General features: G+C 40.3%; 1 protein-coding gene across 1 annotated transcript in view; it reads right to left on the reverse strand.

Annotated features, from left to right (window-relative positions):
• Nucleotides 1-26,064, reverse strand: part of NEB (nebulin) — a 98,356-nt gene that overhangs the window by 31,229 nt on the left and 41,063 nt on the right. Inside the window, exons 67-108 of the mRNA XM_058027542.1 lie at nucleotides 25,927-26,034; nucleotides 25,492-25,803; nucleotides 22,284-22,487; nucleotides 21,955-22,059; nucleotides 21,383-21,487; nucleotides 20,990-21,301; nucleotides 20,581-20,685; nucleotides 20,202-20,300; nucleotides 19,925-20,026; nucleotides 19,636-19,743; nucleotides 18,483-18,794; nucleotides 18,255-18,359; nucleotides 18,068-18,172; nucleotides 17,431-17,535; nucleotides 16,462-16,569; nucleotides 16,259-16,372; nucleotides 15,214-15,411; nucleotides 14,438-14,542; nucleotides 13,903-14,007; nucleotides 13,719-13,823; nucleotides 13,157-13,264; nucleotides 12,353-12,466; nucleotides 11,713-11,910; nucleotides 10,801-10,905; nucleotides 10,413-10,517; nucleotides 10,052-10,159; nucleotides 9,672-9,779; nucleotides 9,211-9,318; nucleotides 8,538-8,642; nucleotides 8,344-8,448; nucleotides 8,079-8,177; nucleotides 7,772-7,882; nucleotides 7,512-7,616; nucleotides 7,192-7,296; nucleotides 6,816-6,920; nucleotides 5,627-5,731; nucleotides 5,239-5,343; nucleotides 4,676-4,780; nucleotides 4,361-4,465; nucleotides 2,647-2,751; nucleotides 348-452; nucleotides 139-246 (exon numbers count right to left, since the gene is read on the reverse strand). Of these exons, the coding sequence (XP_057883525.1) occupies nucleotides 139-246; nucleotides 348-452; nucleotides 2,647-2,751; nucleotides 4,361-4,465; nucleotides 4,676-4,780; nucleotides 5,239-5,343; nucleotides 5,627-5,731; nucleotides 6,816-6,920; nucleotides 7,192-7,296; nucleotides 7,512-7,616; nucleotides 7,772-7,882; nucleotides 8,079-8,177; nucleotides 8,344-8,448; nucleotides 8,538-8,642; nucleotides 9,211-9,318; nucleotides 9,672-9,779; nucleotides 10,052-10,159; nucleotides 10,413-10,517; nucleotides 10,801-10,905; nucleotides 11,713-11,910; nucleotides 12,353-12,466; nucleotides 13,157-13,264; nucleotides 13,719-13,823; nucleotides 13,903-14,007; nucleotides 14,438-14,542; nucleotides 15,214-15,411; nucleotides 16,259-16,372; nucleotides 16,462-16,569; nucleotides 17,431-17,535; nucleotides 18,068-18,172; nucleotides 18,255-18,359; nucleotides 18,483-18,794; nucleotides 19,636-19,743; nucleotides 19,925-20,026; nucleotides 20,202-20,300; nucleotides 20,581-20,685; nucleotides 20,990-21,301; nucleotides 21,383-21,487; nucleotides 21,955-22,059; nucleotides 22,284-22,487; nucleotides 25,492-25,803; nucleotides 25,927-26,034 (5,349 nt within the window). The remainder of the gene's footprint in view (nucleotides 1-138; nucleotides 247-347; nucleotides 453-2,646; nucleotides 2,752-4,360; nucleotides 4,466-4,675; nucleotides 4,781-5,238; nucleotides 5,344-5,626; nucleotides 5,732-6,815; nucleotides 6,921-7,191; nucleotides 7,297-7,511; nucleotides 7,617-7,771; nucleotides 7,883-8,078; nucleotides 8,178-8,343; nucleotides 8,449-8,537; nucleotides 8,643-9,210; nucleotides 9,319-9,671; nucleotides 9,780-10,051; nucleotides 10,160-10,412; nucleotides 10,518-10,800; nucleotides 10,906-11,712; nucleotides 11,911-12,352; nucleotides 12,467-13,156; nucleotides 13,265-13,718; nucleotides 13,824-13,902; nucleotides 14,008-14,437; nucleotides 14,543-15,213; nucleotides 15,412-16,258; nucleotides 16,373-16,461; nucleotides 16,570-17,430; nucleotides 17,536-18,067; nucleotides 18,173-18,254; nucleotides 18,360-18,482; nucleotides 18,795-19,635; nucleotides 19,744-19,924; nucleotides 20,027-20,201; nucleotides 20,301-20,580; nucleotides 20,686-20,989; nucleotides 21,302-21,382; nucleotides 21,488-21,954; nucleotides 22,060-22,283; nucleotides 22,488-25,491; nucleotides 25,804-25,926; nucleotides 26,035-26,064) is intronic.

Here is a 26,064-nt window from a genome sequence, read left to right on the forward strand (position 1 = left end):
CAGATAGAGCTTTCCAGGCTAATATGGTCTAAGAAGGTGATGGCTTTAACTGACAGTGTTACACAGGAGTTACAAACATGGGCTGCCAAGTTAAAAAGTGAATTTTGGTGTTTTTGATGGCACAGAGGATTCACTCACATCACTGATCCTGTCCTTGACCTTGCGCACGTGCAGCAGCATCGGCGTGTCCTGGATGGTGGTGTAGCCCTTGGGCTTGGCTTTGTTGTACTCCAGCTTGTAAATAATCTGAAGGGACAAATTGGGGCTTGGGTTATTTCTTGGGATCCTTGGTGTCAGCTGGGAATTCCCTGGGGGTGCCTGTCCCATCCCAAAGGACCCACACTTACGTCACTGATCTGCTTGTTGACCTTTGTGGTCCGTAAATACTCTGGAGTATCCAGAACTGTGGTGTATTTGTCTTTCTTCTTCTCATAGTCCTTCTTGTACTGAATCTGGAGGTGGGGAAAGGCTCTAAGTTAATACAGAGCAGGATAAATCCTCTTCCAGAGGTGGGATTATATCCATGGGTAAAATTGCAAAACCCTCCCACAAAACAAAGAAAGCAGAGCATGCACCAGGAGCTGAACTGCAAATCTCTTCCTTGCCCAGGAGGCTGCCTGTTTGTTTGTCTGATTCACTTTATGGTTATTTCAAGCTACAATCTCCAGGACTGAGCTAAAAAAATCAATCCTTGCAGACCAGAGATGTTCAAATTTCATAATGGACAAAAATCTTATTTTTAAATATTCATATCCAGTTGAAATTTGGACTTGGTGATTTTGGAGGTCTTTTCCAACCTTAATGATTCTGTGATCAGAGTGAAGAGAAATTTAAATCATCTCACACAGCAGGAGATAAAAACATTACCAAATATATCCCAATGCTAGGATATTTTCAAGGCTTTGGCAGCAGGATTTGTGCCTTGGTAATGATTTTCTTAAAGATCAGCTTGCCCTGCTCAGGTTTCTAAACCTTTCTTCACAGAGTTCACCAAGTGAGAACAGGTTCACCAAGGATGGAAATTCATCGTAGGCAGCCTCAAGGCAGCTGGAAAAGGTTAGAGTGCATTTTTTAAAAAAATAATTTTCATGCTCTACCCTTCATCAAAAAATAAACCCATGCATTTGAAATGGGACTGCGACAGACAAAATATGAAAAATGATAAACAAGTAATCTATGATAACATGGAGTGAACTCAGGGGCACATGCAGGTCAGACACTTCTTTTTTGAATTCAAACATACTCAAAGTTACCTGCAAGGAGTTTTTAGTGGAAGAATATAAATCCACAGAAAAATGGAACACAAATGTCTGAAAAGCCTTCAGTATTTATTACTGAAGAATGTCACTATTGGCACAGGCAATAACAAAGAATTACAATTCCCTCTGACAGAATTGTTTTCCACTGCTGCATTTCCAGTCTATCATTAACATTCCAATTCACGATCATGATTTTTCCCCTGCAAAGGGTGAGCTGACTGCCAGCAGCTGTGATTTCAGAGCAGAAATAACTGTTCTGTGTCTGACACCACTCTGGGCACAGTGGGAGATAAATGTTGGAATCTCCCTGGCAAATCCTTCCTGATTTAAGGAACTGGTGTTATCAAAGGTGGCCAGGCCAAGAAATGGTGCCAGAATGAGAACTGGGTTAGGGAAATACCAGGAAGAGCTAACATCCAATATCTGAAATGAATGGAAAAATGCTTTTTTTATACAAATAAATGAAATTCATACCAACTGTTTATAATGAAAGGAGAAAACGGGGACAAGCTCAGCCTGAGCTGAGCCACGTCCAAGTGACAGCAAATATTGTTTCAGATATTCTGTTTTATTTTTACCACAGCCAGCATTAAGCACATGGAGGAAGCTCTGGGGTCTGAAGTCCATGGAAATAGAGGGAGCAGTAAAATTGCCAAGTCCAAGCAGCTACAGTGGGATCTAAGGTGTCCTAGAGCAGCAGCTCTGCAGATTACCTGGCTCCACAGGTATGTGTTGTAGAGTGCTGTCAGCATATCTGGCCTCAGAATTTCATTGCATCCGTGCTGCAGGAGCATCTTGGCAAGGGATTTATAGCTTTTCTGTCCATGCAAATGGCAACCAAGGACAAGAGAGACACATGAACAACATGAACAATGACACAGCTCTAGATCCCAGGCACTTGGAGAGTGGAGAGATTTAGGCAAGGTGCTGTATGTATTCAGCCACATGTGCATACAATTCACATCTGGGTAATTAACACTGCCAAGGGGAAATGTTAACAAGTTTTCCTGCTCTCACTTTAGGGAAGTTATGAATTTTTGGGGGGAGATGAGAGTAAATTAGAGATTAAGGCAAATATGTCCCTGTTGCTTTATCTAGAAATGAGTAAGAAGAAAAGAGAGGTAATAAAACGATAAATGCTTGATCCTGCATTTTTAAGGCCTCTCCAGTGGCTTCAGGAGGGATGGGATTCCTGATGTCCATTGATGCACAATGGTGGAAGTACATACAGGACAGATGGACGGAGCAGCTCACACAAAAAGTGCCTCCTTTTTGGGTGGCAGGATGGAGATGGAATTAAGAGTGAAGAAACATGACAAAATCACAGGGCTGTGACACTGCTGGGAGTGAGGGGGGCACACAGAGGTGTGCTGTGCCCCCACAGTACCTGACTGCTCAGGGTGCTGCCCCACTTGGCCAGCAGGTTCCTGGGATCATCCACAATAACGCTGTACCTATCTTTGAGCTTCTCATAGGCTGCTTTATATAATTTCTGCTCAGAATAGCACATACAGTGTAACAAGAGAGGGTTAAGATACAGAGAGATCACTGGTATAACCTCTTTACAGGCTGGGATTGAAGGTCATGTTCAAAAGAGAAAAATACATTTTAAAAAACTAAACCAAACCAAACAAAAAAAAAGGCAAACCCCCCCCCACAACTAACCAAACAAAACAATTTTTAAAAAAACAAAAAAACCTCAAAAAAACTCAAAAAAAAAAACCAAACAAAAAAAAAAAAAAAAACCAAACGAAAAAACCACAAAAACCCAAAAACAAAACAAAAAAAAAATTCCCAAAAATAAACAAACAGAAAAACCAACAAAAACCCCCAACAAACAAAAAAACCCCAAACAAACAAAAAAATGAAACAAAAAACCCCCCAAACAAAACCAAAACAAATATCAAACCAAAACAACAAAAAAAAAACCAACCAACAACAACAAAAAAAAAAAAGACAAGAGGGAGAATATTTCCAAATGGTAATGGCATTTCTACATTGCCTCTGGAAGGCCTACAGTTTAAGGATGTCTCTATTCCACCCCTTCACTAAGCAATTTTATGACTGATTTGATTTTCTCCATGAAAAGTAACGGCAGAAGCAACTCTGTGTTGTGGATTCCTGAGTTGAGTCCAAAGAGAACAAAATGAGATGTTATTAAAAAAACATCACTTATATAACAGAAGATATATAGGTAAGCATTTCAATATATGGAGCTCCTATTGATAAAATTTCTCCTGTTTATGTTTCTGATAGTAATTTTTCCTTATTTACACGATGAACAATTATAAGACTGAACAATCTTCATAAAAATTCTGATATTTGTTGTGAAACTGCTTCTCTTACCTAGAACAGGTAATGCAGTAATAAACTTACTGACAGGTAATGATATAACACAATGGCTGGAAAAAGAATGAAATACTAAGATATAAACCTAAATATTTGCTTCTTTACTAAAAAGCATCAGATTTTGATGGGCTATTCCAACTTTAAACTGACTGGAATCACTCTGAACATGATGTTTTCCATGGAATTTGTCCTGGGGTGTAGAAAACTAATCACAAACTCCAGGAGAGAATTGAATTTTAAACCCAGGGGCGTTCATTAATTATTAGGTTGTGACAATTGTTTCTTTAGCACTACAGGAGGAAAATAAGAAAAAGTTGATTGGTAGAGTTGAAAAATTCCAGGCAAAATCACTGAAATTAAGTAAGTTGTGTAAACTTTAGACATAATTCTGTCATCCTAACACAAATAAAGATTTTATCAATGTTTCAGGAAAGCAATTGGAATTCTGTCCACATCTTTTTGAGATGGAAACCAACACTCAGTATTACTGTACCAGCAGCATTATTTAAGTCAGCAAAGGAAAAGTTCCTTTGCCATGAAAAATAATGAACAGGGGTGGGGATTTCACTTTCTAGGCTCTGCAAACCTGTTCTGTCCTAATACTCAGAGAAACAACAACCTTGTCTTTCATGATGTTTCTAGTCTGATCGTAAAGCATCTTTAAGCCTGATTATAAGGAAGGACAACCTTCAGCTCTGTATTTACACACAGGGCAACTCCTTAAGGCCAAGCCTACAGAAATCTTTACTTACCATATCTGTCAGCTGAGTTGCATATTTAAAATGTTCATTGCTTGGAGAGTCAGCCACGTACTTGAACTTGGACTTGGTCTTCTCAAAGTTCTCCTTGTACTTACACTGCAGCCAAAGAAAATCAAACACACAAAACCCAGCCCATGTTAACCCAAAGAAGGGTAAGGCAATGAAAATGTGATTTTAGAGAGAACCTGTGGCAAACAAATTGGTGCAATTACTGCATTTGTGAGTTAACCTTTCTATCAAAAACAAATAGTTGTAAATGGACAGAAAACGTCCAAAACCACCAACGATTCAGAGTGTGTCACTCACCCCACTGTAGAGCACTTTATTCTGCTCTGCCAGGACAAAAGCTGGAGTGTCCCACACATAGCAGCCAGTGCCTTTGAGCCATTCCAGGTCTTCCTTGTATTTAACCTTTAGAAAAGAAGTAAACAACCCTCAGTTTTAAGCAGAAATGAACCTCAGCACAAGGTGTGGCAAAGAGAGTTACATCCATTATAAAATAAATTAGTTTCTCCTATTTTTGTGATGGACTTAGTTTATTCACACACATCATTAGCTGGTGCAGTTTCTGTGTGAATTAAAAATAAGGTAAGGGGTTATTGTGTATGTACAGAAATTGTGTATGTACAGGGTTTTATGAGGCTAAACAAATCTAAGCAAATATAAATGTAATTAATTAAGACTGTCTGTTAATTTGACAAGGGCTGTGCTGCAGTTTTGGCCATCAGATTCTGTCAGTTCCCAGGGCAAATTGTAAATCACTGAAAACCTTCAGCTGCTTTCCCTTTGTTGGGATAGAAGGTTTGGGCTCATTTTGGAGACCACTTTGAACTTTCATTCTGGGCCATGCAGGAGCTGCTGGAACTCACATCACTGATGGCATCCGTGACCAGGCGGTGGTGGAAGTGCTCGGGCCTGTCTGGGATGGATCTCCAGATCCCCAGCTGGCTCATGTAATTCTCCTTATACTTCACCTACAAAGAAAGTGGAAGGATGAAGTAAAACAATTGAAGAGAACACTCCAGACAGCACAAAAGTTTCATTTTATTCCCCCCTGAAACAGCAGAACTAAAAGAGTGGAAATGAGATTAACCCGTAACACCAAAGTGATCAATATTCCATAGAAAGAGAGAAATCAACACTGATAATGCTGATTTTTTCCTAATTATTTGACATATTGAAATGGAACAAAAGGCTAAGTGGCCTATTTTGGGTTATTAAGTGTTAAACACTAATTAGGAATGAAGATGTACATACGCTGCTGATGTCATCAGTGACCTTCCTGTGGTAGACAATGTCCAGAGCATCCTTCACAGTGTGGTATTTGCCCTTGGTGTTCTCAAAGGTTTCCTTGTAGCGCAGCTGGGAAGGAAAAAAAAACCACAAAAGAAGGGATTAATGTACCAGGGACTGTTTCAGTTACATTCCTCACTTCTCAGGAATGATACTCCAGGGATTTGTTGCCATCAGATATCCCAGTGCAAGCCCTGAGGAATTTTAGGAGGCTTCAATTGCCCACAACAAGTTGTAATTTCACTGAGACTTGTGGTGAAAATTACAGGGAATTTCACCCAGTTCCCTTCCAGACTGAGGAACAAGCATCCCTGCATCACAGCAGTGCTCTCTAGAATAGCCCAGGTGCCACTTCTGGCATAAAAGTCTTCCCTGCCCTCCTCTAGAAGAAAGCAGGAAGATCATCCCAGACTTTCTCAGAGGAGAAGTTCCCATGTGCAGAAGAGCTGGGATGCTCCTTGGCAGTATTTAAAATATATAAAAATCACTCTTAGAGCAGTAAGACTAAATAAACCCTAGAAAAAAGCACCAGCCCTGCACATGTCCTTTCACATCCTGCTGGTTCTGAAATATATGGAAAAGCTCTCACAAATGAGCATTTTTAAATTGCCTTAAATCACAAATAACTACTCCACGCTTGAAAAAATCCGTTTCACCTTAACAACCTCCTGTGCAGCACCTCAGGTAATTTTTCTCTCTAATCTACTTCTGAATTTAAAAAATGAACACATTCCCAGTGACAGGGCAGTTTACTTCTAACACAAAACTGAGATGAAAAAGCTGATAAAAGTTATTTTATCCTGGCCCCAGCATCAATCACTTCACTCCAGCCTGCTCTATTTGGAGACTTGATGTGTAAACAAATTATTTTAAATCTGGTTTTACTTTGCTGTACAGCCATACTTCAGTGCAATGGGAAATGAAAATTAATTCTACAAACTGGAAGAGAGAAAAAGGTATTGCAGTAGAATCAAATTAAAACTTAATAATGTTCCTAATTTCAAATGGAAATGGACATGCAAATAATGGGACTTCCTAGATTGGGAACACTGAGTTATTCTGTGCTTTGGATGTTTGTTCCCCACTGACTTTTCCAGTTCTTTCCATGGAGAAGGCAAGGAAAGCAGCAGGGGGGTGTTCCTGGAGCACTCACATCACTGGCATTCAGGTAGGCTCTCTTGGCTCTGATCAGCACTGGCGTGTCGGGGACAGGGGTGTATTTGTCCTTCATCTTCTCATACTGGATTTTGTACTTTTTCTAAGAGAGACAGAAAGAGCAAAGAGTCATCATTGCAATTTTAGGAGTGTTTGCCAACCTGCAAAAAAACACTTGTCTTATAAAATCCTAAAACACGTTTTCAGAATGTTTTATTTCGCCAGAACTTACAAAGGAAATGTGGAATTTAGGTATAAGAAAGCGAAAACTAAACAAAGGCACAGATTTGAACCTTGAAATTACCACTAAAATTAGAAATAAAACTTCCAAAGAGTTCAGCAGAGTGGCAGCAAATTAGAAAACAAGATTTTACCTCACTGATCATGTCCTTGACACTCCTGGCATGTGCAAAGGCTTGAGTCTGACCATCAGCATGATGGTGGGGTCTCTCCTTTGTGGCAAGTTCCACGTACAAGTACTGCAGCAAGAAGAAAATAATCAAAAAACCCACACTTCTACTAAATTCTACCTTATGTTTCTGAAAAACAGCTATAAATTCACAATATAAATACAACCACCAATTTCTAGGAATTCTACATTGCTTGGAAAAGGCCTGGAAAGCTTTTGCTCTACTTTAACAATATTTTAAGAAGGACCCCCCGATGGATTTTTATATCAGCACAATTTTTTCACCTGGCTCTGTATTTTCTGTCCTGTCTTGGCTCTTATGAGATCAGGTGTATCAAGGATGGAAGTGTATTTTGTCTTCAGCTCATTGCCTGCAGCTCTGTAAACCAGCTGGAAAAAGACAGGACCAGGAATTATTTCTTCTTCAATTGTTTAGAAGCTGCACAATCACAGCTTTGCATTTATAACACCTCATCAATTACAGTAAAAATCACTGGGAGGGGTTAATTACAGCTACACAATTGTGCAGAAATAACAGAATTTACCTCACTCAGATGGGTTTTTAGTTCCTGCACTGCTCTGTATCCAGGAGTATCCAACACCACCTGGACTTTAGGCCACATTTTCTTGGCAGTACTTGTGTAGATATAATTAGACTGGAAAGGAAAAGCAGTATTAATAAAGGAAATTTAGAAAAGAAGTGCTCTGAAACCCAACAGTGTTCTGAAACAACAAATTGGCTACACAGCAAAAAATTCTCTCATTCTTTGCTCATTTTCATCTGTTTGACTTCCTGCATGCACAGCAATAAATCCATTGCTGTCCTGCTCAGTTCCAGGGGAAAACTCTTACCCAGAGCTTGCGGAGCTCACGGGCACGGACCATGTCAGGAGTGTCATAGAGGAAGCAGCCCAGGCCCTGCAGCCACCTCAGGTCCTCTTTGTATTTAATCTAGGAGAGAAATGAAAACCAACGCTCAACTTTTGGGGACATTTCAACCTCCAGTCCTTCAAGGCAGTGAGAAAGCATTTTTTTGTTACGGAACAGAAAGGAAGTGAGAAAAACCCAACCCCACTGCCAGCAGAGAGGTTTGGACCTCACTGCAGGTGCTGCTTACATCACTGGTGATGTCCCCAGCATAGCGACAGTGCAGCACGTGAGGGGTGTAGGGCAGGGAGATCAGGTGGCCCTGCATCTTGAAGAAATCTGACTTGTAGATCAGCTGGAAAACAAGGAACAAAGCACCATTTCAACTGTTTGGTCAGGGGATAATGTCATTTGCTTCAGTTGTTCTGTTAGGAAGGCACCTACATCGCTGACAGCCTCCTGGGTGGCTCTGACTTGGCGGATTTCAGGTGTGTCAGGGGTGGTGTGAATCTTGTCCTTGTTCTTGTGGTAGGTTGCCCTGTACAGCCTCTGTCACAAGAGACAACATTCTGCATTTAAACACAGCTCAAAACCTTGAAATGGCAAAGAAGTTCAGCACAGCGCAAGCACTTCTTACACAAATTACTGTTTTCTCCCCAGGCAAAGATTTCCCATTAATTTTCCCATTAAAATTCCCATTTCCCATTAAAATTCCCATTTTCTCATTTCAGTTTTCAATAAATCCTGGAAATCTCAGACTGTAATCCTAAAAGCATATAAATACATATACTTAATTTTCATACTATTAAAACCAATGATCAAAGAAGTGAATAAATATATATAGAACCTAAAACTATTGTGACCCAATTTTATACAGATACAATAACTTCTGTTCAACTTTAATCACAGCTAATAAAATCAGGCTGCAGTTTTATATTATGGTAACAGTTTCAGCCTAGATCAATGATCCCTCACCATTCTTGATGGATACTTCTCTAAATAATTAAAAAAGCCTCAAAGAAGAGGGATCCTACAACTCAGCAGTCAATGTACTCTCATTATGAATATTTTGGGCACTGCAAATACAACTGAAAGCAAACACATGTATTTACTGTACCTCATTAATGGCTTGATTGACTTTCCTCACATTTTCAAAGCCAACATCTTTAGGTCCCAGAGTGTAGCCCTTGGCTTTCATGTGTTCATAGGCTTCTTTATATTTCAGCTATAAGAAGTACAAAAACACATAGAAACTAAATTTGATTATGATTCTGGCTACACTGCAGCTCTGACAGAAATTTATGCTGTATAAAGACACAGATTTTTAGAGATAAACAAGTGAGATGTAGCTGTATCACAGTTAAATACACCACACATGATAATTACTTCTCCCTTTATCATATGGCCGCAAATTAATAATATAATAAATTTTTCTTGCATCTAATAAGGTATTTGCCTAATGCTGAGGAAATTTCTATTTTGATAGTAAAGGCCCAAGCTGAGAGTCCCTTATCTGGGGCTGCTGATCACTGCCATGGTGTAGAAGGATGACTTGGAGGGATTTAGACCCTGACTTACATCGCTGCTGATGTGCTTGACGTGTTTGGCGTGCTGGAAGTTGGGAGTGTCCGTGGGAAGGCTGTACCCCGTGGGCAGAGCATTCACACCAGCCCAGCGATACAAATTCTGCAAGAGCAGAGAGAAAGACTTTGTGCAACTGTCAGCAATACTTGAGGGCAAAATCCCTCCATCCCAGAAACCTCTCCATCACAACTGGCAAAATATTCCCCCCATGCCTGGGAGGAAAACACTTTAAATGCATTTTTACAGCTTGAATGAAGATATTTTCCCACTTTCATTTCAGAGCAGTGAGATGCAGCTTCACCTGAAAAGCCAAAAGCAGACAATTTGGTTTTTCAGTATCACAAACTCTGGGAAGACCCAAGTTTTGTACTTACCTCACTCTGTATTTTGTTTGCATTGTATGCCCGCTCCAGATCCACTGTTTTATCAGTGGGGATCATCTTGCCTTGGACATTCTTCTTGTAATCACCACGATAGACAGCCTGGGAAAGAGAAAAAGTCATGATTGTCACATTCTCTCGCAGTGTGTTTTGTTTGCATACAATGGGAATTGTTCCTAAAAAAACAGGATTAAAGTTTTTTGGCTTCAGGCAATGAATGATTTTAGTGAATGTGTCTACAATGAGATAACAACAACGATTGAAATTAAATTATTAGAAACATATTTAAAGTCCCATTTCCAAAGCTGGTGAGGTAACAGTATTTGTAATATTGGCTGGAAGGTGAAACACTTACTTCACTTAAATTCAAGGCACTGATCACATTCTGGACATAGACAGGAGTGTCTGTGACCACAGTGAAGTCCTTCTTCATTTTTTCTGCCTTAGATTTGTACTTAATCTGCAGAGAGAAAGCAAGAGCTCTAATTACTAGGGCTAGTAATTGTTAATTTAATTCATTGTACTATCATATTTACTATACTTGCTATTCATTTCATCACTGAGCTATTTTATTAGAGAGCCAGCATTGAAACAGAAATTATATTGGAACTATGGTTTGTTACTTAATGAATCCTTCAATCAAGAAGGATAAATAACATTTTCCAGACTACACCTGGAGTGGAATAAAGCTACAGTGGAGTTAAAAAGAAGACTAAGAAGCAAATGCAGGATTATCCACTCACATCACTGCGAAGGTCATAGGCTTGCTTGGCATGGAGGATTTCAGGAGTGTCCCAGACAAAGCAGCCAATGCCTTTCAGCCAGTTCAGATCATCCTTGTAGATCACCTAAAGAAGCAGAAAAGGAACCTGTAAGAATTCCATCAGGATCTAATCCCTTACTTCTAAAATCATTCCAAAACACAACTGTCAAGTGCTGGCAAGGAAGGTTTCTACTACTTTCGTGTGTTTGTTTGTTTGTTTGCTTATTTGTTTGTTTGTGGAAAATCAAAACAATTCCTTCAGGAATTCAAATAATTTTTTGTTCAATTTGCCTAAATTTGGGCAATAAATTAAAAATCCAATTATTTAAAAAACCCAAAACACCTGCTCATCCTACTGGGCTCTGATTTACTGCCAGATCCTACTCCTGGGCTGACCTGCTCAAGGCAAGTGTGTAGAAGCTTTGCCCAACCAGGATTTTCCCAAAGTTCCCACGCCTCATGCAACCAAATAAAGGACAATTTACAGACAGGGTAGAACTATAAAGTTATGACCCAAATGCCTGCACCGTTAACACTGAAATTATTGAAATTGTTGCACAGAAGTTGTGGACTCCCCGTCCCTGGAAGTGTCCAAGACCAGGTTGGACAGGGCTTGGAGCAACCTGGGCTAGTGGAAGGTATCCCATGGCAGAGAGTGGAACTGGATGAGCTTTAAGGTCCTTTCCAACCCAAATCATTCTAGGATTTTCTGATTCTATTCAAATAAGCCACATCTCAGTGACCCAATTATTGCCAAGTGTCACAAAAATGAAGCCAAGTGGCAACTTCAGAGTGCTCCAGCAAAATTATTGCTAAAGATTTTCCTCCAACAGAGCACAAATGGAGGAACGCTCTCAAAAGTGAGCCAGGAACAGCTGATCTGGGGACTTACATCGCTGACTTGGTCTGTGACTTGTCTCACATGGATGTTGACCTGCAGGTCTGGCAGACACAGCCAGTCGTGGAGCCGCGTGCGGTAATCGACCTCGCTGATCTTCTTCTGGGCATCCTTGGCTGAGATGATGTCCATCATGTCTGGCACAATGTGCACCTTGGCTTTGGTCTTCTCATAGGCTTCTTTGTACAGGCGCTGTGGAGTTAAAGCAATGCTCAATGAAGCTGTGTTGATAAATTTGGAGGAAATCATTGCTACTTTCATGGGATGTCAGTGGGAGAGGGATCACTTTTGCCCTGACTAAAATTTACACCTGGCCTGCTCTAAAAATAATTTGCAGAACCTCAACAAGGGAGGTAAAATGTGATTTGTTCAATTTTCATTGTGCTGAGGACTTAAAAGAAGGCAGATGATGATTTTACCCATATTACACTAAAGGTTTGGCCATGCAGACAATGCAGTAATTGAGTTAAAACTTACATTTATGGTTGTATTCTAGAATTTAGCAAATACGGCACACAGCCAAATGCACATGGGAATGGGATGTGTGGATCAAGGCATGGGGATTCCTTGAGTTCCTGTTTCTGAGACGAGCATGGCTTTACCAGGAAAACACACATCCAGAACCAGGACTTACATCAATGTTGAGCTTCCCAACTCTGAGGCACCTTTCTGTGTTGGGATCATCCTCAACACCTCTGGGGAGGGTGTACAGGGCTTTGAACTTGTCATATTCCTCACGGTATTTGACCTGAGCACAAGCAAAGGAATGCAACAATTAACTGACTCCCATGAGTCACTTGTGGGTTTGGAACAAAATTCATCAGCATTAAGCAAAAAGTTGAGTCCAACAAGTAGAGAAAGGCTTTAAAGCAGGATTTTAGTTTTCTGTTTTGTCTTAGATGGAGAAGAAAGCACATCATAACAATCACATTGTGAAACAACAGCTGACTAGAGGATTTAAAAATAAATATATGTAGAATAAGGCACTTATTTATTGTTCCAGCTGTTTCATTTAAAGTGATCTGTGGAGTGCTCTCTCATAATTCTAACTTTAGTAAAGCATAAGGTGTTTTCTATACTTAGTAAGCATAATTTAAAGATTTTTGGTGTTTTTCTCACCTGGATGATCATGAAACTTAGACTAGAGAAAAAAACCTAGAAAAAAACTTAGACCATAAAAACCCTAACATTTTCAGTTTGGATTACTATAAAAATTGACTTTTTTTTCCATGACAAGAAGCCACAAAGGACTGTTACCCAAATGACTATCAGAGAAAAATCATTATCTACAGATACATATCATATCTCAAAAGGGGAAGGAAAATTAAAGTTTAAAAAATATTTATATCGACAGTAGATGCAAGGCATGAAGGATTTAATTATTAGATTTTTTTAATCACTGCAGTGATTAAAAAAATGAAGAATTTAATTCACTTACAATGCTTGCATTGTGCTTCAGTTCTTTAGCACGTGCCAAGGCTACAGAATCTGAGGGCAGTGCATAGCTGGTGGCCTTCACTTTATCCCAGGCCTTCTTGTAGAGATTCTGTGGGGAAATAGAAAGTTTGTGTGAGCAGAAAAATAGTTCTTGTAAACAATTACCAGCAACCAATAGAAACCAAAAGCCCTTCTCCTTTTATTTAGACACCATATGGTAAAGCATTGTAAAGATATTAAGTGATACTTAATATCAAGTGCATGTAAAGGGTGATAAAAATCCTTTCTAACTATTATTTTCTGTTGTCAGAGATTTTAATTTTGTTCAGGTGTAATTTTATTCAGGAAATCTATTTATGAATCCAGGTGTTTTGCCAAGACTGGCATTACAATAGGAAAATATGGCCCTTGCCTGAAATACAACATCTCCCCCAAGCTCAAGTAGTGCAGAGGGACAGCACTGGCTTTGAGAAGCTCCTGGTTTGGATGTTTGTCTTCAAACAGTGAACAAACATCCACATTAAAGGTCCTTAAGAGAAAGAAAACTGTGCATAAACACTTACATTACTATAGAGGTGTTTCAAACTCTGAACTCTTTCTGAATCCACTGTCTCAGTCACAGTTGTGTACTTGTCCTTAGTTTTGTGGAATTCCTCCTTGTACTTCACCTGGGGGATGAAAGCTGGGTTTAGTGAATTGTTTCAATGCTCAGCAGGACAATCCTGAGCAGAAAAGGTGGGGATTCACCTCGCTGGCGTTGGCAGCACTTTGCAGAGCAGTCACATAGACAGGGGTGTCTGTAACCACACTGAAGTTCTGGAAGTTCTCCTTCCCTGCAGAGGTGTATTTTATCTAAGGACACAAAACCAACAAAACACTCGTTAGTGCTGGAAAAGACCTGGGAATCCCCTGCCAGCTTCCTTTAAAATCACATCTGGACAGTTGAAATCAAAGATTACAGCTCAGTTAAGATCAACTCTGAAAGTGACAGGTCATAAAATAGAAATACTTAATATACAGCCAGTATGGACTAAGGAATAATGAAATTTAAAACCACAGCTATCTTTACATTCTCCTAAGTTTTCTGCTCCTCCAATAACACAGGTGATGTCTCCACAGAATCAACTCCAAGACTGTATTTTCACAGTTTAAACAAAATCTTTGTGATTTAACAGGAATTACTTCATTCAGCTCTGGACTAGGACATGTCAACTCCAGTGAATCATGAATGGAAGGAAAAAAACTACAGAAGTATTTATTAATTTATTTAAGGAAGACTTACCTGGCTCTGCAGGTCATAGGATTTCTTAGCCTGTAGGATTTGTGGAGTATCCCAGACGTAACATCCAAGTCCCTTCAGCCAGTTTAAGTCATCTTTATACACAGACTACATGGAAGTGAACAGAACATTAGGTTAGGATGAAATTTGCCTTCTGCAAATTAAACCAAGGAATTCTGCATCCTACTAAGCCAGGCAATTCACACACCCTTAGGTTTTATTGGGAAGGTTGGTTAGCCCAAGCTGAGACAATACTGCCTGCAGAATATGAGCACCATTCTCTCACCTGTGGGCTGATACAACCCCAACAAACAAGGGGAATTCTTTTCCAGACCCACTGGATCCAGAAGGATTCTGGATGCTGTCCTGGCCCCTGTGCTAATTCCAGCATTCCCAATTACAATAGATAGGGATCACTGCTGTGATTGGTACTAGGAATCCAAGGCCACGGTTAATAATTAATATTATTGAATCAATATTAATGAATCAATTAATAATAGTTTAATATGTAAATATGAATTTTCATGTTTAATTTATATTAAATTTAGTATTAATTTATTTTAATTTAATATTTAAATATTATGGAAGATACTTGGGAAGAATGATGGGAAAGGCTGCTATAATATCAAACAAATGGCCTCAGCAAGCTCACATAAATTTGGAAGGGTTTGGGCAATGCCCTCAGGCTCCTGGTGGGATTTTTGGGGTGTGCTGGATGACCTTGATGGGTCCCTTCCAAGCCAGCCTAATCCATGGCTCTGAATAAATGACAGACATACATCACTCAGGATCTCCTGGGCTCTCCTGGCGTGAATGACATCGTTCTCCTCAGGGGAGCAGCTCCACTGGTGGAAGTAGTGGCGGTACTCCAGGTCACTGAGGATGTGCTGGCACTTCTTGGCCAGGACGTGGTTCATCATGTCAGTGGGGATATGGACATTCTTCTTGGTGTCTTCATAGTTCTTTCTGTAGGCCAGCTGAAAAGCAAAGAGTGGGGAAAAGGTGAGAGGAAATCAGAGTGGTTTTCTGTACAACTTTGGATTCTGGACTAAAAGGTCACAGCATTATCTGGTATGTGGTACCTGGATTAAGTAACTAAGCTGCCATGGGATTCAACAGGATAGAAATCTTAACTTGGATATTAGTCACCTTTTATTTTGTCAAATTTCTGGAAGGGCAACAATTACCTTCACTGGCAGTTTTAACACCTGATGAGAAAACTAACAAGTCTTCAGGATTAAAAAACTCATGCTCCACACATGGTTTTCATCTGATTAAAGATAGAATATTTGGGATTACACTGATTTTAGGCCCAGCATGACACGTTGTATGTGCACTGCTGACAACAGCAACACACCAAATGTGCTTTTAACTTTTCCAGCTCTTAAATACTTATTTCAACTCAAAATCTACACTTTTATTTGTAAAGGAAATTAATCCCACATGGTATTTTTTACTACTCGGATCCTTAGACTGAAACAGAAAAAAGGGTTTTTTTTCCTTGCTGTAGTATTCCTAACAGCTGAACAAATCCCTTCTCAATCTCCTAAATAATTTCAAATTCAATTATTCAACCCATATATAAAAATAAGCATTCAGGTAACATAAGCATGTTGAACTAATTTTTACTGATATTATTGTGGATTTATGTTAAGGTTGGACTTGATCTTGGAAGTCTTTTCCAACCTTAATGATCCTGTGATTCTAGAGTTCCATTAAACTTTGCACTACTTATGTTTAAGTAATAAAATAGTGAATTTCATCTGTGAAACAAATGGTGAAATAAACGAAATGGAAAATATTCCAGACTTGTGCATTCCTTACCGCGCTCCTCATTTTCTGGAATTCCCGGGAGTGAATGACACTGGGGAAATCACCAATATCCTTCCCAGCCAGGTAATGGCCTTTCAGCTTCTCATATATTTCCTTGTATTTACGCTGAAAAAATATTCATGTGGAAATTTTAATGTTCATTCCAACAACATATTGGGGGGGGGGAAGGGAAAGAATGGGAAATCCCTCCTGACCTCACTGTTGATTTGGTTTGCATGTTTGGCTCCCACAAGTGGAACATATTTCTCATCCAGAGAGTATCCAATGGGCTTGCTCAGTTCCCAAGCCTTCTTGTAATGTTTCTAGACAAGAAAAAGCACACACAGGTTTAATGAAAAAATCAATTATATTTCCCATTTATATACACATGGGATATAACATGGAATACATAATATTTTTACAGAATGGTTCCCAATAAATTAAATGTAATTTAAGAGAATGTAAATTTTGAACAGTCATTCAGTACAAGGTAAACAGGACAAGTGTTCACTTCAGGAAGTTACCTGAGCACAAATTTGAGCTGATTTCTGCTTGCTTTATTACATTTATACCAGAAGTGTAATAAAAGTATCCAAAATATAGATGTGAGCTCTGGTATAAAAGTGTAGTATAGAATTAAGATTGATAATTTTATAGATTATCAAAATTGTGAAAAATCTACAAGAAATATTGGTGTTTATTAAAGAAACATTAGTGTCAATGGCACTTTCCTATACTTTTTGTTAGATATTAAATATATTCACCTTCAGATTAAATTATAAAGTGTGTACTCATATGAATAAGTAATCACTTATAATTTTAAAAAATTGAGGTTTCTCATTAAAATCAGTGAGACTACTCAAAAGTAACTGCTTAATAATGTAAATCATCTACAGTCTTCCTTTCTTACACAAAAAGTAAATGTAAAATTTATCAGTAGTCTCCAAAGATATTATTGGACGGAATTATATTTGGTTTTGTCACACTATTTTGACTTCTAAGCACCAACAGCTGTCCTTTGAGATCACTTCAATAAAAAAAGAAATCATCCTGATTGCACTGATCCAAACAGGAAAGCTGAAGAAAAAAAGGGTTTAAATAATCTCCCTAGTGACACTAGTGAGAGTAGAACAGCTCCTCAGGTCCACCCCACATTTCAAAGTTTGATATTTATGGGATCTCACCTCACTGTGGAGCAAGGCCATGTCTTTGGCATGGTGCAGAGCAGGAGTATCATCAGACCCAATGTACTGGCCTTTCTCCTGGTTAAATGTTTCTTTGTATTTTAGCTACAAAAGAAATCAAACACAGTGTTAATTCCACTGGAGAAATACATTACTGCCAACAGTCCGTCTATTAGTAGTAGACATTAATTTTCTCTTGTGTCTCAATGCAATAATGTTGTGCAGGACATTTCAACCATTGTAATACACAGGCAAATGTTACTGAGTCACCTCAAAATACACATGGTATTCTTGAAACATTCAAGATACTGCTCAGCAAATACAGTTTAGCAACACCAGGGATTCCATGAACTGTTCATCAAGAACAGGAGTCAGTTTTCTGTTAGAAAAATCTATGCAAACTCTAAATCAGGGACATGCCATATTCTTCTACAGCAAAATGTTAAATTATTTGGACAGCAGTATTGCGTTGTTCTTTTATATCACTTCTTACTAAACTTGTTCACCCCAGGCAAGCCTGTTATTAATGAGGTACACACACAAATATATAAGGCTAAAACTAGTATAATTAGCAAAAGCAATTTAACCATCTCCTAATTCCTCTAGATGAAATTTATTTTTTAAAAATGGTACATACATCACTCTGATTGACAGAGTTCATCTTTGCCAAAGTGATCTCAGGAGTGTCAACCACGCTGGTGTATTTGGAAAAGTTATCCAGGGCTTCTTTGGTGTATGCTCTCTGCAAAAAGGTGAAATAATGTCTTAAACACTGCATGAGAAAGAAGTGCCAATTGTGGAACTGCTGAAATATTTTCTCTTACCTTGTTTATCAGTTCTTGTGCATTCTTAACCTTCTTATGCTCCACTGAATCAAGAGGGATCCAACCAATGCCACGGAGCCACTCCAAATCAGCTTTGTAGACATTCTAAACCAGAAAGAAAATGCAAAAGAACAAAAATTACTGAGCTCAGGATAGATGATGTGCTGTGGGCAATATCCATGGCCAGACCATGTAGAAAGGATCACATAGGGCTGCACCATCACTCACATCACTCTGCAGATCGTAGGCCTGCCGTGCGTGGATCACGTCGTTCTGGTCAGGAAGGCAGGTCCACTGGTGCAGGTACTGCCTGTAGTCAACATCACTGACCAAGTTCTGGCCCTCCTTTGCTGCCACAACTGCCATGGCATCTGAAGGTATGTGGATTTTGGACTTGGTTTTGTTGTAGTCTGATTTGTACAGCCTGTCGTTCTGGATCTCGCCCGCGTGCTCGTACCACACCAGCTTGGGGTCATCCCTCATCTTGGGAACTCCCACGTAGTGCCCCCTCTGCTTGACATACTCAGCTTTGTATTTCAGCTGGTAGGAGAGGGGAGAAACACAGAGAAAATCAGCACTGGCTGTACCCACTCTGGTTCTAACCTGGGAACAGCTTCAGCTTTGTCAACACAAAGAACACACGAGACAGGGAGTTGTCAAATGCAGTCTTAGGTTTTCAGTACATCACCAGATAAAAATCTGGTCACAAACAATAATATTACCTTGTGTAAGCCTTCCTGTTCAAAATATAGCATTTTCTAGTCTAATATACTCCCCATTTTCAGTAAAAGGTATTGTTAACAGAAGAGGAAAGACTTGCTAGAAAATGTTTTCTAATAGGCGTATTTAGTCTCATTTTCGCAACAAATTATTTGAGATTGTCTGAAGAGTGAATGCTTATTTAGGATATTTACATCACACTGTTTTGACAAAATGTTTATTTCAAATAAGAGTCATGTAATAATATCAAGATCAATTATGTAAATGTTAAAAATGAAAAGTGTGTACTGGCCTAGAGATTTTGATATGCCAAAAAAGTGAAGTTAGAGCCATATATGTTATAATCATAGTATCACTTCAAATTTTACACTTTTTTTAATTTAACACTTACAAATATATGGAAGTCCAGCTCAGCTGATTTTGAAAGGACTGTTCCTGGAGAGAGGGAATGTAGAAGGAATCTGACCTTCAGCACTAATACCTCCAAACTCCATAATCACAAAGATAGCTGAATTATTTGGAGGACAGTAGAATTCACAGGCCATGAAAAATCTGGATGTTACCCCAGATGGAAAGCTTTTTAAGTCTGTTTGGGAATTTTCAAGGCCTTTAACATTTCAGGCTTCCAAGCACTTATCTTCCTAATGAGAAGAATCATTACCTCACTTTGGACATCACTCGAGTGCTTGGCATGAGAGATCTGCACCGTGTCAGGAGGCAGGAGATAACCAGTGGCTTTTTCTTTCTCCCAGCTTTCCTTGTACAAATTCTGTGGGAAATAAAATTGATGAGGAAATCAACACTACGACAGTGATAACAATTACTGTATGTGTGCAATTTATTTAGAGGCATAAGGATAACAAATACCTCCTTCAAGTTGTTATCAGTAAGGCAGGTTTTTTAAATACCTAAAAAATGTGAGTAGAAGCTGTCAAGGAGAGACCACGCACCTGATTTAGAATTCTGGCTGCCTCTCGGGCCATGTCCAGCTGTGGTGTATCTGTGAGAGTATAATTTGTCTTGGCCTCATTCCATTCTTTGTGGTATTTAATCTAGGACACAGAAAGAAATGACTGCCTTGTAGCACCCCCACAGAACTGGGAAAACACCATAATCTACACCCAAAATAACAAACCAATCCCTGAATTGGCAAGGCTAGTAGACAAAGCACATTAAATACAGAATCACAGAAGTCAAAAGTAGCCCAGACACTGAGAGGAAACTTACATCACTGAGGATTTCAGTGCTATTCTTTGCTGTGACATAATCAACTCTGTCAGCCACGGGAGTGAACGGGAGAGTTTCGGCTTTTGTGCGGTACTTCCTCTGTACAAGAAAGAGAAGAACAGATTAGCCTGGAATATTTGATGCCTAATACAGCAATTGTGAATAAGATACACAAGACAAGGAAGTTCTCATGGAGAAAAACCTCTCCATACACAATGAATGTTGTGAAAATACTGCAGTTGCAGCATTTTTTTCAAATTTCAAAAATTTTTTTCAAATTTTTCATTTGAAAAAAACCCTCATTGTTTAAACCATTTAAAGTACTTTGAGTGACAAATACCCCTGCAGAAAATTTTAGTATTGAAAAACATTTGGTTACCTCACTCAGGAGATCTCCAGCATATTTGACATGCTTGACTCCAAGGGAATCATTTGGCAACCATCCGATTCCCCGCAGCCATTCCAAATCAGCTTTATAAACAGCCTGGGAAAACAAAAGAGGGTCCATGCTCTTAGCAACACTTCCCTGGACAATACAGCATGATTCAAAAAATAACAGAATTGAACGCAGTGGTTAAAAAGGGAGCAGCAGTTCCAACATGAGCACTACATCTGAATTTATCACCCTTCAACCATGGCAATTTATAAGTGGCCTAGACTTAGCAACTCTAACAAAGAGCAAGGTGAGCTCCCTGAATTCAGGAACAGATTCCCACCCCTTAGAGCTGAAGCAGGATGAGAGGAGGCAATACAGGACTAAGTTAGGGGGTGTTTTCAGGCGGACTTACATCACTCTGGAGGTCGTAGGCTTGCCTGGCATGGATCACATCGTTCTGGTCGGGGAGGCAGATCCACTGGTGCAGGTAGTGCCGGTAGTCGGCGTCGCTCACCAGGGCCTGCCCGTGCTTGGCTGACACGATGGACACCATATCCACTGGCAGGTGGCACTGGGTCTTCTGCTTGGCAAAGTGCTTCTTGTACTCTCGTTCGCTCTGAACTTTGGCCACGTCCAGGGCAAACTGGATTTTGGAATCTCCCTTTGCGTTCGGCACTCCCACGTAGTGTCCTTTCTGCTTCTCGTGCTCCAGCTTGTATTTGTACTGGGGGAAGAGCAGAGGTCACCATCAGTAACAGCTAGAAAGAGCTCTTGGAGCATGGGAGATGCCTCTTTTGGCACTTACATCACTGGCAATCTCTCTAGAAGCCTTTGCTGTCTTAATTGGAATGGCATCTGCTCTCAAATCGTAGCTCATCTTCAGCTCGTCCCAAGCTCCTTTATATTGTTTCTGAAGAGACAGATAAAACATCACACACATGCTGAATGCTCTGGCATTTGCCATTACAGAAACAGAGTTTCCAGCCATTTATTTGCTAAAATATAATGAAATTTTTTGAGCAGTACTCCTGCTCCAAACCATAAATGCAGCTGCCTCTGAAACATGCAACATCAGTTATACAACATATATAGCACAGAAGGGTGTTTGTAGAAGTGTAGAAAATATTTATATGCCTTGGATTGTCATCCATTTTAATAAAATATTCCCTCAGTGGGGCATGATATTAATAATTTTTAAGTAGCTGAACACAAATGTTTATTTTTAAATGGCTGAATACTTTAAGGACATTCAGTAGAAGGAAGGGAATGCCACAAGCCCTGTATGAGGATAGATTTCAATGAGGCTCACAGAGATTCAATATCATAGAATGATATAATCCACATACTATTTTAGAGAAAACAGAATGATAAACATACCTGGCTGTAATTAACAGCATTAGCCTTGGCAAGGTTGATTTCAGGAGTGTCTGGCATGATGTGGATCATAGTCTTGTCCTTTTCCCAGGCTTCTTTATATTTTTGCTGTTAAAACAGTCATTTAATAATATTATCAGACTTATGGAATTTCACTTATCAATAACATAAAATCCCATCAATCTCTCCTGAACTATTATCTCTAAAGAGTAAAATGCTTGGAAAAGCGTTGAACTTAAAACACCACTGATCAGTTTTATGTTTTAGCACTGAGATTTCTCTTTAGCTGTAGTTTCTAGTGTGGAAGCAGCTTTGAGGAGGTTGGAACGTACAGCGCTGATCTGTTCAGCGTTGGTTTTGGCCAGAACAACATCTGGGGAATCCACAACACTGGTGTACTTCACGCTGTCAATGGGTGTCCGATACACGTTGTCACTCAGGAGATCCTGGGCATTCTTCACCCTCTTAATTTCTGGAGAGTCGTTGGGCAACCACCCAATTCCACGGAGCCACTCTAGGTCTGACTTGTACACAGCCTGGGTGAGATGGTCAGAAAAGGAAAACATTGTTTAAAATTATTGTCTTAATTATTTTAAGCTATGCAAAGCAGATTATGTTTTATAAACCTGGCTAGAGTCAGATAAATCCTTTCTATAAACAGGAGATGTTCAGTGTCATAAGTAAAATTAAATCTGGCCACAAGTTTTTAAGTAGTTCAGTTATTAAACAACATACTCTAAACCTTGTAAGGAGAAACAACTGAAAGGACCTACAGTTAATGATGATGAATATTAAAAGCTTAGAAGACTGTTCCTGTCTCCTCCAAAACACTTCTTCCTCTAGTAATTTCAACAATTTGCAAGGCCTAACAAAAGCCCAAGCTGCCTACCAGGAGAACTGACAAACAGCAAGGAACAGGAACCTCACATCCAAAGTTTGTAATTGAAACAGTGGAAGAGGAACTGACAAGCAGCAAAGCCAGGTCAGGAAATCAGCTGCACTGGTCCTGCTTTGCATTCAGCTACTAAAACCTCTCACTGGCTACCTCATAGAGTTTTCTTCCAATTAAAGAAATTTCCAAGCTTGCTCAAGCAAACAGAAGTAACAAAAGCCACCTGATTCCAAGTCAGCCAACAGCTCTTACTCCTAAGTCCCATCAAAGCAAGAAAGACAAATCCTTCAGCCTCTCCAAATCAGATCTGTCCAAAAGCATTATGTAACACATTATCAACTAAAGTTTTACAATATTCAGAGATAAAACCAATGCTTTTTAAGGGTGCAAAAGAACACATAATAGCAGTAACAAACAATTGAAGAAAACAGTCTCAACATAAATCTGTTGTGACTGCATAGCATTGAACAATCAGAATAAGGCCATAATCTATTGAATAATAAAACTACACATCTCTGCGGGTACTCACATCGCTCTGGAGGTCGTAGGCCTGCCGTGCGTGGATCACGTCGTTCTGGTCAGGAAGGCAGGTCCACTGGTGCAGGTACTGCCTGTAGTCAACATCACTGACCAAGTTCTGGCACTCCTTGGCTGCCTGCACTGACAGGGCATCCACAGGGATGTGGATCTGGGTCTTGGAATCATTGTAGGCCTTCTTGTAGAGGCGGTCGTTCTGCAGGGCCATGGCGCGCGCAGCCTGCGCCAGCTTGGGGTCATCCTTGGCACTGGGGCACCCGATGTAGTGGCCTTTCTGCTTCTCGTGGGTTTCTTTGTACTTGTACTGGAAATGCAGAGAGAACAGAAGGTGTGTTGCTCACCTGGACACAGCCACCAGACTCAGGCTGCCAGCCTGAGCTGCACTCAGCCCTGCTGAGACACAGGCAGTGCATGAAGAGAAGGCTGTACCTCACTGGCAATGTCTCTGGAGGCCTTGGCTTGTTTGATGGGAATGGCATCTGCTCTTAGGTCATAGCCTTTTGCCTTGACCTCATCCCAGGCCTTCTGATAATGTTTCTGCAAAGAAAATTAATCACCTTTGTTAAACATAGTGAAATGCCTTCTCTAAAAACCTGCTTGCTGGGAATTACCAGCTTGGGAGCCCTGTTTGCTTCCTGTAACTGACAGTGACAATAATGATCCTGGCAAGCATCTCAACAGAAAACTCATTACTTAAAGTAGGTGCAAGATTAAAACTCAAAGAGGCAGCAGAAATATTCCTGAAGACAGACCACTATGTCTGCAGACTTTAACAACTCCTCCATGGAATGTATTTGGCAGGTTTTGCCAAAGGGAGCAGAAGTTGTGTGGAATTGCACACTGAGCTTAGGAGTTTGTTCATGAACACACAACCTGTTTATAGGCAGAGAGGTGATAAAAAGCCTCTGGATGCAATTTCCTGTTTACAAGCACATTAGAAGGTGAGTTTGTGCACCACCATTTACAGCAAAAACTGGAAGAACAATTGCCAGCCTTCACTTTCTAACACTTCCCAAATATTTCATTTTATTCTCTTACATTGCTGATGTTGAGAGCATTGACTTTGGACTGCAGCATGACAGGAGTGTCTGAAGGGAGGGAAATCTGGGTCTTGTCTTTATCCCAGGCCTCACGATACAGACGCTGAGGAGAAAGGAAGAACAACAGCAATTCAGCATGGTGAGAAAAACACCAAGAGGAATTCTTCAGTAATTCCAACTTGCAAAACTTCATCATTGTCACCATAGAAATTCTACTCTCCACCAGAAAGAAATGAAATGTGAAGGGGAGCTTACATCACTGAGCTGCATGGCGTTCATCTTTGCCAGGACAACGTCTGGGGAGTCGGTGATGCTGGTGAACTTCAGCTGCTCCGGCCGCGTGCGGTACAGGCGATCGTTGAGGATCTCCTGGGCCTTCTTGGCTTTGACCACATCCACAGACCCTTCTGTCAGCCAGCCAATGCCTCGCAGCCATTCCAGGTCGGACTTGTACACGTTCTACAAACAAACCAAGGGTTACTGGCACTGCAGAGGTAACTCTTAGCCCAGAGAGCTGGTGCACTCTCAGTTCCTGGAGATGTTCAAGACCAGTCTGGATGAGGCTCTGAATAACCAGGCCTACAGGAAGATGTCCCTTGCCCATGGCAGAGGGTTGGAATAAGATGGTCTTTCCCAACCCACACCATTTTGGGATTCTGCAGCTGTAACTCTAAGTACAAGATTTTTTATAAGCCTTTCCCAAAATTGTTCTACTCTTTACACAACAAGCAGCCAGTGATGCTCTGTTGTATCAGGTCCCTTCTAGACACAGCACTCCTGATTTGCACAGAAACAAAGATACTTTTAAGACACTGCATTCAAACTGGCGGCATGACCTGCAAGGAGTTTGAAAGCAAACATTCTAGAGCAGACCAAGAAAACATGACTTCCTTATGAACTGCCCCAAATATTTCTGGCACCCAGGCTGAAATCCATTGGAAAGGATAAAATAAACATACCAGGACTGACTGCAGGCCCATGAACATGCATTTGAAAGTGTATCTTCCAGTCACTAACAAACAGAGCCTCACACAGCTGCCCTAAAGCTTTCCTACAGTGATTGTCACTCACATCGCTCTGGAGGTCGTAGGCCTGCCGTGCGTGGATCACGTCGTTCTGGTCAGGAAGGCAGGTCCACTGGTGCAGGTACTGCCTGTAGTCAATGTCACTGACCAGGGTCTGGCACTCCTTGGCTGCCTGCACTGACAGGGCATCCACAGGGATGTGGATCTGGGTCTTGGAATCATTGTAGGCCTTCTTGTAGAGACGGTCGTTCTGCAGGGCCATGGCGTGCGCGGCCTGTGCCAGCTTGGGGTCATCCTTGGCACTGGGGCACCCGATGTAGTGGCCTTTCTGCTTCTCGTGGGTTTCTTTGTACTTGTACTGCAAACACAAAAAGAAGTGAACCTGGGATGGAGGTCCCATAATTTCCTATTGCTACTGATCACAAAAATGCATATCCTTGTTTTTAAGGGAACTGAAAATAAATGTAAAGGAAGAACATACATCACTCGCAATATCTCTTGATGCTTTTGCAGTTTTGATTGGAATTGCATCAGCTCTCATGTCATAACCCTTCTTTTTGGCATCTTCCCAGGCTTGTATATAAAGTTTCTACACAAGATAAGACAGAAAATGGCATAT

This window comes from Melospiza georgiana, chromosome 7 (assembly GCF_028018845.1).
Source record: "Melospiza georgiana isolate bMelGeo1 chromosome 7, bMelGeo1.pri, whole genome shotgun sequence".
In the NCBI taxonomy this organism is placed as follows: Eukaryota; Metazoa; Chordata; class Aves; order Passeriformes; family Passerellidae; genus Melospiza; species Melospiza georgiana.